Source organism: Amblyomma mixtum, chromosome 6 (genome assembly GCF_055824585.1).
Source record: "Amblyomma mixtum isolate Tamu chromosome 6, ASM5582458v1, whole genome shotgun sequence".
NCBI classification, from domain to species: domain Eukaryota; kingdom Metazoa; phylum Arthropoda; class Arachnida; order Ixodida; family Ixodidae; genus Amblyomma; species Amblyomma mixtum.
Window position 1 is genome coordinate 4,383,629 of NC_143017.1, and position 12,167 is coordinate 4,395,795.

General features: G+C 48.3%; 2 protein-coding genes across 2 annotated transcripts; one reads left to right on the plus strand and one right to left on the minus strand.

The window, feature by feature from the left end:
* The first annotated feature begins 1,485 nt into the window (after positions 1–1,485).
* On the plus strand, positions 1,486–2,903 carry LOC149338109 (uncharacterized). The gene is made up of 2 exons (XM_089547500.1): positions 1,486–1,543; positions 2,320–2,903. The coding sequence occupies exons 1-2, from the start codon at positions 1,524–1,526 to the stop codon at positions 2,861–2,863; spliced, it is 564 nt and encodes a 187-aa protein (XP_089403626.1). The 5' UTR covers positions 1,486–1,523; the 3' UTR covers positions 2,864–2,903.
* Positions 2,904–5,964: 3,061 nt separating this feature from the next.
* On the minus strand, positions 5,965–11,914 carry LOC149338110 (BEN domain-containing protein 5-like). Its single transcript, XM_089550102.1, has 4 exons — positions 11,834–11,914; positions 10,894–11,114; positions 10,002–10,063; positions 5,965–6,008 (listed from the first exon to the last, which is right to left on the minus strand). The coding sequence occupies exons 1-4, from the start codon at positions 11,912–11,914 to the stop codon at positions 5,965–5,967; spliced, it is 408 nt and encodes a 135-aa protein (XP_089406228.1).
* Between the last annotated feature and the right edge of the window lie 253 nt (positions 11,915–12,167).

Genomic DNA, 12,167 nt, shown 5'->3' on the forward strand with positions numbered 1-12,167 from the left:
CAGAACTCAAGTGGAGCTGAATAACCGAAAGAGCGTTTGCAACTTTTTTGTAGTGCGCAAAGGAAATCAAGCAATCCTTGGTCTTGAAGCAAGCGAAGAACTGGGTCTTCTGCCGCGGGAAGTTCACAACGTAACAGTGAACAGTTCTGATAAAGTCATTCACGATTACCAACACCTGTTCAGCGGCACAGGCTGTGTTCGACGCGAATACCGCATGGCCCTGAGCGAAGGCGCCACACCTGTTGTCCAAACAGCGAGACGGGTACCTCTGGCTCTGCGAGAACCGCTTTGGCTAGAACTTGAACGCATGGAAAAGGCTGGGATCATCACAAAAGTCACAGAAGCCACAGACTGGGTGAGTCCTCTCGTTATCGTTCGCAAAAAAGACGGCAATATCCGAGTGTGCATGGACCCTAGAAAGATAAACGAATGCATTAAGCGAGAACACTACGAAATGCCAAGGCGAGAAGATATAGAATCCGAGCTAGCGGGCGCAACAGTGTTCTCCAGACTTGACGCAAACTCGGGGTTCCATCAGATCCCATTGCACGAAGAAACCTCCAGGATTTGTACTTTTGCAACACCGTTCGGTCGATATCGTTTTTTACGGATGCCTTTCGGTATTTCGTCGGCATCTGAAGTGTTTCAGAAAACACTAAATGAAGTTTTTGAATCTCTTCCCGGCGTGAAAGTGTACGTCGACGACATACTAGTCTGGGGCACTTCCCGGCAGGAGCACGACGTACGCCTTCGGTCAGCTCTGCAAGCAGCTGAGCAGGCCGGTCTCACATTTAATCGTGAGAAGTGCACAGTTGGTGTTCAAGAAATTGAGTTCTTGGGCGACGTTATCAGTGCAGAAGGTATAAAACCGAGCCCTTCACTAGTGAAAAGTATGTTGGAAATGCCCGCCCCCTCTGACAAATCGGGAGTTCTGCGAATGCTGGGGGTCGCAAACTACTTTGCAAAATTTTTACCCACGCTGGCGGAAAGAACGACTCTTCTCAGGAGCCTAATCAGACAAGATGCAGTTTTTGAATGGACAGATAACCATGCGAGTGAATGGAAACTGCTATGCCATAGCATGAGCGAACAACCGCTCCTGTCAATGTTTGACCCCAAAAAACCAACAAAAGTGTCCTGTGATGCATCACAGAATGGGATTGCTGCAGCTTTAATGCAGTGTCATAGCGATTCCTGGAAACCCGTGGCTTATGCTTCCAAAGTGCTCACTGACGCGCAGCAGCGGTACTCTCAAATAGAGAAGGAAGCACTGGCTATCGTATACGGGTGCGAAAAGTTTCACCACTTCGTCTACGGCCGGCAGGTTATTGTGGAAACAGACCACCGCCCATTAGTTGCCATCCACAAAAAAGCAGTTGGCGATATGCCGCCAAGGCTGCAGCGGTTTTTTCTTAGGCTGATGCGTTATGAGATCACAATATTCTTCGTTCCAGGAAAAAAACTTCTGCTCGCCACCATGCTATCAAGGGCCCCCGCCGAGGACGATAAGAGCATCCAGAGCGATGACGTGGAAGTTCATGCCGTAAGTGTGGTTTGCTCACTTGTCAGCGACGACACGTGGAAGCGACTGGCCGTAGAGACGAGGAACGATCCTTATCTGAGCTCCGTTCTAAAATGCCTAAGTAATGGTATTCCTATCGAAGGGCCGCTGAAGTCAAGCGAGGGCGAACTGTCCGAAGTTAGAGGCGTCCTGCTAAAAGGCTGCAAGGTTGTAATACCAACTACTTTACAACGGGAAATGTTAGAAAAAATACATCATGGTCATATGGGCATTAATAAGAACAAACTCAGGGCACGGCGTCTAGTTTTCTGGCCTGGAATGAACTCGGACATTGAGGCGTTTGTCAAGAAGTGTAGCGTATGTATGCAGTACGCCTACAGCCAACCAAGAGAGCCATTGAAAATGCGTCCTGTGCCTGAAAAGCCCTGGTACCGAGTGGGCATCGACATCTTCCAGTATGGTAGGAAATCCTACTTGTGTTTATACGATGCGTTGTCAAACTTCCCCGAAGTAGAACTGCTTAACGACTTGTCAGCGAGGAGCGTCATAGAGTCAACTAGCTCCATTTTTGCACGATACGGCATACCAATGGAGGTATGCACAGACAATGGTCCGCAGTGCGCATGTAACGACTTCGCTGCCTTTGCAAAGCGATATGATTTCAAACACACCACCTCGAGTCCACGATTCCCTCAATCAAATGGTCTCGCGGAGAAGGGTGTGCAAATTGTAAAGCGCATCCTAAAGAAAACCACCGAACTTAAACAAGATTTTTGGTTGGGACTTCTTGCTTACAGGACCACACCTCTAGAGTGCGGTCGAACCCCTGCAGAGATCCTCCAAGGCCGCGAGCTTCGCACCACATTGCCGGACTTGCGCTGTAGTGCCAACTACCAGGTGTACAAGCATCGCCAGACCGAAAGCCTCAAGCGGCCGTTGGCTCCACTGCAGAAAGGTGACGTCGTTCGGGTGAGGCAGAACACGTGGTCACCGAAAGCTCGGATCTTGCGTCAGTCCAGGTTTCCCAGGTCGTACGACGTACTCACCGAAGGTGGAAGAGTTCTGCGACGCAACCGGCGGCACCTGCTACCGACCAGTGAACCCTTTGAGCGGGAGCTGCCGGACTTCGTCGACGACGAAAACAGCTCGGACAATTCGGCAACCTCGGCCCGCACTGGTCCACCGCAGTCGCGTACTATCATGCCACAGCTCGGCACAGCGCCTCCAACGCAGGATCCCCCGCGCACTGCCTCGCCAGCACCAGCACTAAGGAGATCAACAAGACAAATAGCACCACCTCGGCGGCTCTCGTACAACAAGGACTTTGTACAGGTGCCCTAAATTTCCAATGCAAGTGAAGTCAACAAGGCGTCTGTGCGAGGGCCATAAACCATTCAGATTTGTTTGCAACAGAGTTTTCTTCTCTTTTCTCTTTTCCTCTTCTCTCTTTTTTTTTCCAAACGAAGGAGGATGTATCGGTAGCTAAGTCATCGTCCCGGAAGCCACGGGACATGCGCACACAGTCGGCTTCTGGGGAGAGGAGGTCGCACTTCTTTCCAGTGGTGGCTATAAAACCAGCGCGCAATAAAGCACGATGGCTCCTTTGCCCTGCAACCGTGTTGTCATGTTCTATCGACTGTGACAGCCGATACACCCCCCAACTCTTGCTACCGTCCGAAGCAACCACGCGACGCAGAAGCGAAGTGCGCGCTGAAGACGCGTGATTGAAATCAATAACCGTAATCAATATGAAGACGATTAACCGATAGCGATTAATACGTCCCTATCGAAAAATCTCGTATATATGTGTCATATGTGTCTGGTTCATACGAGATTATGGAATATCTCGTATGTGTCATATGACACATATGTGTCATATGTGTCTGGTTTACAATTATTGGGAAAGGAAAGGGAAGGGCTGGGGTGGAATTATAAGGCAATTAACAATAAAATAGCTTCCATTAAAGTTAGTAAACTAAAGAAAGTAAAAAAAAATTCGGACGCGAAAAAAAAAACGCGTCGATCCGGATTCGAACCACTGACCTAGAGATCTACAGCTCACTACACTACCCACTATTTCACTGCTGGCTTGGCAAAAACTGCTTTACATTTCAATGACAAGACTTATGCTATGCTTCCCACTATAGAATTCGACGGTTAGGTGCGAGGACAAATGTTTATTTTTAAGGTATAAGGAGCTGAACTACAGCTGATTACACTTCCACTGATATTGTGGATCTTGATGTGCTCTGTGATAAGCATTGAAAGATCTGATATTTGTATGTATTTTAATTTTCACAGCGCCTGCACCATTGATCGTAGTACTCTCATTGCGCACATATTGTTAACTACAGTCGGAGCTCTTGCATGAAAATACCTGGCGTTATTAGCTCAACTAAGCCCAGAAGGCAACATTTGCCTTCTGGCTGAACGTTTGTCCAAGCACATTGGAAACGCCTAACGTCATACTGTCTGGATAGGCGCGGTTTACAACAGGAGGGCACAAGCAGAGAATCAAGGAGAAAAATATTTGAAACAGGCCAAGAGTTTTTTTTATGCGTTGGTTGGGCACTTGTTAATCGCTTGTTCATCCCTTCTTTTCCGCGTGTTTCAAACAGCAAGGCCCACTCTATAAGAGGCACTCACCAGCGGCTATGTGTTTCGCACGTGATTGATGTAAGCTGATACGGTGCATATCGGAGCTCTTGTGTACGCACGAGTGTCGCGTGTCAGTTAAGGTATGCCACATATGTAATAAGTCCATACAAGTCACCTTTCCGTAGCGCGTGAACTACTATATATGCAGCAGATGTGTTCATCTGTGACATTTGTGGCGCGTATGAGCTCGTACGCAGCCTGTACGCGTTCATGCGAGACACATGAACTCGTATGAAGTATATGTGCTGATACGAGGCGCATTTGTCGACACATATGGCTCATATGGTGCCCATATGAGTCAAACGAGGCACATATGAACTCGTATGAAGCCTATATGTGTTCACATGAGGCACATATACTGACACATATAACTCATATGGGCTGCATACGAGGCAAAGGGAGAGAACGAGTACCGTGGAGGCGCAGTGCCTTCGCATTCTTCCAATTCGAGTTCCCGCAGACGATGTAACGTTTTTTTCTTAAGCTATATGTATCTCTTATATAAGCGCATGGTCAGCGCTGTCCTATCATGGAGCAAACGCACGTTACTGTTTACCCATTCCTGCTTTAATGGAGTGCTCGACACGTTGCGCCATGCATATGTTTTGGTGCTGTTCTGCAGGTATACCGCATTAACTGCGACGCCCAAGCACATCAAGGTACAGCGGATTTAACGTTAGAATCGAGAAGTTATTTTTATAAAATGCTATTTATAGTTTTTGAAATTCAGGCCTGAAAATCGGTGCTGCATATATGTTTCTCCGACTCGCATTCTTTCATTGCACGACTGGACTTTTTACATTTACACAGAACGAAGACCACAACCTTAAAGGGGCAAATAATCGCATGCATGCATGCAACTTTGCATATTTTAGTTTAAAAAACTGAGATTTAAAAAATCTCACAGGAGGTTATGCGGGTTTTTACGAAGATATCATTATCTACGCCCCGAACTATATATGCTTATAAATAATTAACAATGTGCGAGCTATATATATATATATCGCGCCTATCGCCGCAATTGAGAAAACTAAGAAGTCACAATAGCAACTGCATGATGCTCCATAGCAGTCGGCACTTCAAAGTTGCGTTGCCTATTGCAGGAATTGGCCAGCTTCTAAATATGGCAAAGTCAATGCAGGGGAAACATTCGAGAAAGTGGTCCAATACTGCCAACTTCTAAAAATGGCTGAGCCAAGGCGGGTGAAACGTCCGAGAAATTGGTCCAATACTACCAACTTCTAAAAATGGCTGAGCCAAGGCGGGGAAAACGTCTGAGAAACTGCTCCATTACTGCCAACTTCTAAAAATGGCTGAGCCAAGGCTGGGAGAACGTCTGAGAAACTGGTCCAATACTGCCAACTTCTAAAAATGGCTGAGCCAAGGCTGGGAGAACAGAGGCAACGCGGGGCCTTCACAGGGCTGTCGTTTGCCAACTCAGATCCTACATTGGACCGATGTCATGTGCTGCTTGGGGGGTCTCTCAGGATACCCGTCGTTGAGGACGAAGTTCGGGGTAGCGGCTCGACGGAACCACGGTCAGCATGACGCCCGTTCCCACCTCCAGGCCAGGGACAGGAGTGCCGCTGAGCGACGGTGTTAGAAGGTGGCGAAATATGTCTGAGTTTATTTACATATGTACAACAGTCAGGAGCAGGAATTGTGACTGCTTCGACCGCATTCGTCGTCGAGATTTATAGTGGCTGTCTTCCCTAGTTTCGCTAGGTTGATGACGTCATCGCCAGGGTAGGAGTGGCCGGAAACTTTCCCTCGTGAGCATAAACTCACACCCCCGCACTTGTGGACGCATCCCCGTCACGTGTTGAGCCTGGGAGAGGAGGACGGTCTTCGAAGAAAGTCAACATCGGAATGCGACGTTCTCGGAAGTTCCGACGGCTCCCTCCGGCTGCCGACACATGTCCGTCAAATCCATCATTAGCTATAGGCCGGAATGCGAGGTCGAGTAAAGAACGGAAGTGGTCCTTTGTCTATGGGGACATCCGCGAAGGTTGTGGAAGTCCCCAGCCAGCCCGCCGTGATGCTCGGTACGCCGAAGAACCACAGTGACGAGGGCCCTTGACATCCGCCATGTTTACCGCGAAATGGGAGAGGCAAGGCTCACCTGCTGTTGTCTCTACGCACGTGGACCGATTCCGAAGAATTGCGCGCTTTTGTGTCCATTGGGTCCTGTACGCTGACGCAGCAAAGTACGTTGCCCTTGCCTCGTGGTGAATCCGGTACGACTTGAGGCAAACGTCGTTGAGTCGACCGGGGTTTCTCGAAACCATCGAGGCGAAACGTGGGTGCTGGCTTCTACCTGCTAACGCCGATCTTAACCCCGTCTTCTAGCTCTCCACGTCAACATTAGGAGAAAAACTTTGCACTAGAGAGAGGGGAAAATTCGTGACTTATGGTGTAGTTAATGAAGATCAAAATTATTTTGGTATGAAATTTATTCACATTGGACTTCATTGGCTATGGAGTGTAGTGCCTAAAATAAACCCCTGAGGTACCAAATTTTCTATGAAGTTCACCCGTTGAAGCGTTGAACCAAGGCGTACATGAAATGAATGGTTAGACACGAAATCTTTCGAGCAGCTTATTATCATGGGGCATATACGTTGGTCAGGTAGGTGTCACAAAATTCGGCGCATTTTAGAAACAAAGAAAAACCGCCGCGCGCACGGCGTCTCGCCGGCGCGAGACCAACGGGAGAGAGTGAAAGCCCACGCCGAGCGCGTGCCTCTCTCTCTCCTCCACCACCGCTCACGGCCACGGCGTGCGCCGAGGGGATGAGTCATCCAAGCCGAATATTTCTCTAGAACATCCGAGTTGCTTCTACAGCTGACGGGGGGAAGAGGGGGAAGCCTTGCGTGCGCTAAGACATGTAAGACATGTGTGCGCGAACATGTTGGCTAAGTATTCCGCTATTGGTGAAGCATAGCGTCTCAAGAATGTGTTTGGGATACCGTCAGCTCCGCAACCTTTCCTAATATCAAGTCTACGTAGCAATGATAAGACACCGTCTGCTGAGATAAAAGGAATGTCAGAAGGAGTTGCGCAGTCTTGCGCAGGAGTTGCGCAGGCCGGGATTCGCAGTGAAAATGCTTTGAAAGTAATGATTAAAAGATTCCGCGATTTTCTGACCGTCAGTTAAGGTAATTTCATTAACTTTTATTTTATCTATCGCTTCCTTTCTCCGACTGAGGTGACGCCAAAATCTGCAAGGATTAGAAGCTAAAAATGACGGAAGTGTAACTCTGTAGTACTGGTTCTTTGATGTTTTTAACTTTTGCACTAGTACGTGCTTTAATTCCTGAAAGCAGGCCGTAGAACTTTTGTGTTGCCTACGATGTCGCTTGATTTTTCGTTTCAGGTGAATAATGTCTCGTCTGACCCAGGGATTCTTTCGATACGGTCTTATTTTTCTCAGAGGAACAAAACTAGCAATAGCAAACAGTACTCCCAGTCAAAAATTCCTTCAGCCTATCGGTCTGAAGGCTGAAGGAACCCGTAATTTGGGCTTGTTGGGCCTGTTGGTGATGGGCCTGTCGGGCCTGTTGGTGATGGCCTGTCGGGCCTGTTGGTGATGGCCTGTCGGGCCTGTTGGTGATGGACCTGATAGTGATGGACCTGATGGTGATGGACCTGTCGGTGTCAGACCTGTTGGTTCTAATGGCGTCGGCCTGTTGGCACAGATCCTGCTTGCAGGTATCGGGATAGTGTTAGGCCTAATGAGGGACGCCAGTCCTAATGGCGCACCATAGATAAGTTTTTTCATCACTCAGAAATGTGTGCTGCACATTGCGCATGATAACATAGCTTCTTCGATTAGTGCATCGCAAGCTGTTGCAAAAAGGCAGCGCCTGCTACTAATAATATTTTCCAATTAAGCTGGCCAAAAGGGTCTGTAATGCCCTACGATATATATACTGACAACCAGATTTAGGGCAAACGAAAGCTTTATTATAAAATATAAACCTGTAAAGAGGAAGATGATCAGCAGTCAGAGCAGCAGAACCGAGGCGAGGCGCGAGATGAGAAGACGACGATCGGCAGCTGAAGCAGCAGAGCCGACGCGCGGCGCGAGACGAGAGCGTGAACTGTTCCGGGACCGGACCTGTCCTTGCCCGCTCTAACCGGCCTTCACAACTGTCAATAAAGGCCGTTACATCTTGGTAGAGGTGCGGGGTAGCGGAGAGACGTCTTTTCGGGTGATTTTGTTGAGGTGCCAGTAGTCAACGCAAAAGGGGATAGAGCCGTCTTTCTTGGTGACAAGGACGACGGGGGAAGCCCAAGGACTGTGTGATGGTTGTATGACGCCACGCTGCAGCATATCATTGACCTGGGTGTCGATAACCTGGCGTTCGGTGGCCGAGACGCGATATGGGCGTTGGCGCAACGGCGAATGGGCGCCAGTGTCGATCCGATGGGTAACAGCTGAAGTGCGACCAAAACGGTGGTGAGAGAAGTCAAACGATGACCGAAACTTATCTAGCAGGGCCGCAAGCTGGGTCTTCTCCGGTGGCGAAAGATTTGTGTCGATTGAGCCCACAAAGACGGCCTCGGGAACGGGATCAGGAGACGGTGAGGAGGAAGTAAGTGAAGACACTTGCAGGCGGCAGGAGTCGTCCTCAGAAGGGTCCCAGGCGACGACGGAAGCGAAAGGCTGGACACATCCCAAGCATTCACCACGAAGAAGAGTGGAGGGGCACAGGAATGGATTCGTCAGGGGCAAGGCGCTGCAGCCGGCTGAGACTGCAAGCACGGCGAATGGCAGGGGTAGACAGTGGCGAGAAGCAGAGGTGTCGGATGGGATGAAGATGACAGGGCCGTTGGATCCAGAGTCGCAATGAACAGAGGCGAGCACAGCAGAGCACGGCGGGATCATGACGTCATCAGCCACAGTCAGCTTGGAGCACAAGTTAGTGGAAGCGTTCACAGAGTCGTCGCCGAAGGGAAGAAGGGCGACTTCGGAACGAGCGCAGTCGATGACAACGTCATGTTGGGAGAGAAAGTCCCAGCCTAAGATGACGTCGTGAGACGGCCATGGGAAGACGATGAATTCAACAATATACAGAACGTCCTGAATAGTAACTCGGGCTGTACATGCCCCCAAAGGCGCAATAAGTTGCGAATTAGCGGCGCGAAGCATAAAACCATATAGCGGAGTCATCACTTTTCGTAACTGGCGGCACAATTTCTCACTTAGTACAGATACAGCAGCACTGGTGTCAACAAGCGCGAAAGCATCGGTGCCCTCCACAGAAACCGCGATCAAATTTGTCGGAGAAAGTCGAGGTCTTGAGCTTGGTGACGAGCAAGCAGTTCTTGCCTCCGGAACTGCGGGCACTAGTTTTCCGAAGGGGAAGAGGGACGACGGCGCATCGGGGAAACCGAGCGACGACGCGGAGATGGAGCACGGCGGCGAATAGACGGCCTGAGATCGGAGGAAGCAGTGGTCTCAGAAGGCGAAGTGCGGTGAAAAGGCTGGGGAGGGGCGTAGGCGTAACCTCGAGGGTCAGTATTGGCAGCAGGGGACAACACTTGGCGGCGGCAGGGACGCATCACATGGCCAGGAATGCCGCAGACATAACAAATGGGTAGGTTGTCCGGTGTCCGCCTTGGACGGAAACGTTGCGGTGGTGGCCAGGCAGGACGAAATGGTGTCGACTGCGGTGGATGCTGGTACGAAACGAACGTTTCTGGGCGGGGACGCCTGACGGCTTCGGCATAGGTAAGTGGCAAAATAAATTTATACATCATGACCTCCAATTTTTCGTTGCACGTCCCCCAGCTTCTGTGAGAGGTGCATGCGCACGGCTTTCAGTCTCTTCTCTGCAAGCTCCTTTGGTATGACTCCCATGTAGATATGAAACAGAGCTGCACAATAGAACACAAAATAGGCCACATTTGAACACAACTAGATACATGATAAATGCAAAAGTGAGATTCAGAATTACCACTCTCATTGTAAAAACACAGAAACGAATGTTCGCCATTAAAGGGGCCATGAAGCCTACTTTCGTGCATACCCTTGTTGTAGCATTTAATTCCCAACACATTAAATTACAATACCCAAAACTTTCAGTTGATTCCGTGCGGCAGATATCTTTAAAACGATTTTCGTTTCCTTTGCGAACTGACTGCTTGTCTGGCAACCTCTGATTGCTGACGACACATGGGCCTACCCACTCCGCGTCTGCTGTGTGTTGTTGGATGCATTGAGATGCTTGCATGAAAACCAAAGACAGAGATTACTCGAAACAACGGGCAATGCTATTTATACATTCTGTGCAGATATGTCAATTGCACTATCTTTGTCGCAGCAAGATCGGAGAACGCGCACAATGACTTGCCACCAGTCGTTGAGAACGCTAATTTCACAACCAAATAGATAAATCAGGTTACTGGCAGAACGGATCTTAGCGAGAGCCACACAAACAGTGTGGAGATCTCTGAAAGTGCTGTGATAGAGCCTGCATGAAGAAACGTATGGGCATAACACACCTTGCAAAAACTAAACGTCACTTTTGCCCGACTTTGCAGTTTTGGATGCAATAAGGACATTGCAGTTGTTACAAACCTCGAATACAATGAACAGGATCTCCATGACTATCACGCTTTCTGTAAGTGAGCGCGACTGTATTTGGCTGAAGCAAAGTTTGATTCCCTAGGTGTTACTCAAAGCAAAGAAAAAAAAGCACTAGCACCTTTCAGAGAAGACTTTTTCCGGTGTAAGTGCCGGTTTCGCCTCTGTTCTGCCAAGAGACCGGCACTTATTTGAAAGCACGCCAGTCACGCTGCGGCTCTTCAGCTCATCAGGTGTCCAATACACCTGAGTAGCACCGCGGCAGAACATTGAGTCTGTTGGTGCTCTCAGGAGCATCTGCCAGGCACCAGGCTCCATCCAGAGCCCACTGCCTGCATAGACCTGCAGCAAACGTGGAGAATTTCGCATTTGTACACATTAACAGCAATGAATCAAGGGATTTTAAATATTTCATAACTTAAAACAAACAGCTGAAAAACATAAAAATTATGTAGGCATGAATGCACTCTTTTACAGCGAGCAGTGTCCAAAATCAGTAGATTTTTTATTTCTAGCCTTATAATTCGAAAAAAAAGAAATTGCTTGCGTGCAACATGAAATATATAGCACAATCTTCTGACAGTTCTAGCTTCTCTTCATTCCGAGTCAAATACCGCCAAAAGTTGAAATAATGTTCTCTGCCCCAATTCAAACAAACTTCAGAAATGAGAATAAATTTCACATACCAACAACTAGGCATACCTGACAGAACAAGGCAGCCTCCTCATGATCAAAAATTATTTGTGTACTAAGAATTTCCTCAGGACAAGAATAACTGCAGACCCATTATGGCATCGTCAGGTAATGAAGTACAAAAATGACAAATTAGAAATGCTGACCTGTGCCTTACATGATATTGTCTGAAACCACACATCTATGCTTTGCACACTACCCTTTTCGGCACACTTACTGGGACTAGTATAAGTTTCTACTGTAAGCTAGCATCATCCTCTAAACTGTACCCATTTCACTATGTACCAGCCCCAATTTAATTAAGAATCATTCACTCACTCTACTATGGTATTTGATACACTATATGACTTAAGAACACGCACAATCACCTTTCCATCATCCCTAGCAGAACCTATCACAGTGTCCTGCCCACCAAGCAGCTGGAGCTGGCAGTCCGCGGCACTCTCCATCTTCTCGGCTGAGCATACTTTTTTGACAAGAAAAGGAAGTACACAAATATCAATGCACCTCAGCAGCACATATAAGCAAAAGCAAACTGAGTTCAGTTTGACATTGTGGGCTATCAAGTAAATGAAAAAAATTAAGTATTTTGCTCTCAAGGTAACAGTGAAAGCTTTGCACAGTAGAACCTCGCTGCTGAGTTGATGGGTGCTGCATTTTCCTGGCTGCTACACATTGTAGTGGTCTAGATCTGGCATGATG

What these genes read in the sequence shown, in the direction of transcription:
- LOC149338110 (XM_089550102.1), bottom strand. Translation starts at nt 11,914, where the DNA reads ATGGAGAGTGCCGCGGACTGCCAGCTCCAGCTGCTTGGTGGGCAGGAC. An exon ending in GAAAAAGTCTTCTCTGAAAG is followed by an intron (nt 10,064 to 10,893) that starts GTGCTAGTGCTT and finishes TCTATTGTGCAG; the next exon opens with CTCTGTTTCATATCTACATG. An exon ending in CAGAGAAGAGACTGAAAGCC is followed by an intron (nt 6,009 to 10,001) that starts GTGCGCATGCAC and finishes CTCCTCTCCCAG; the next exon opens with GCTCAACACGTGACGGGGAT.
- LOC149338109 (XM_089547500.1), top strand. Translation starts at nt 1,524, where the DNA reads ATGACGTGGAAGTTCATGCC. An exon ending in ATGACGTGGAAGTTCATGCC is followed by an intron (nt 1,544 to 2,319) that starts GTAAGTGTGGTT and finishes TCTTGCTTACAG; the next exon opens with GACCACACCTCTAGAGTGCG.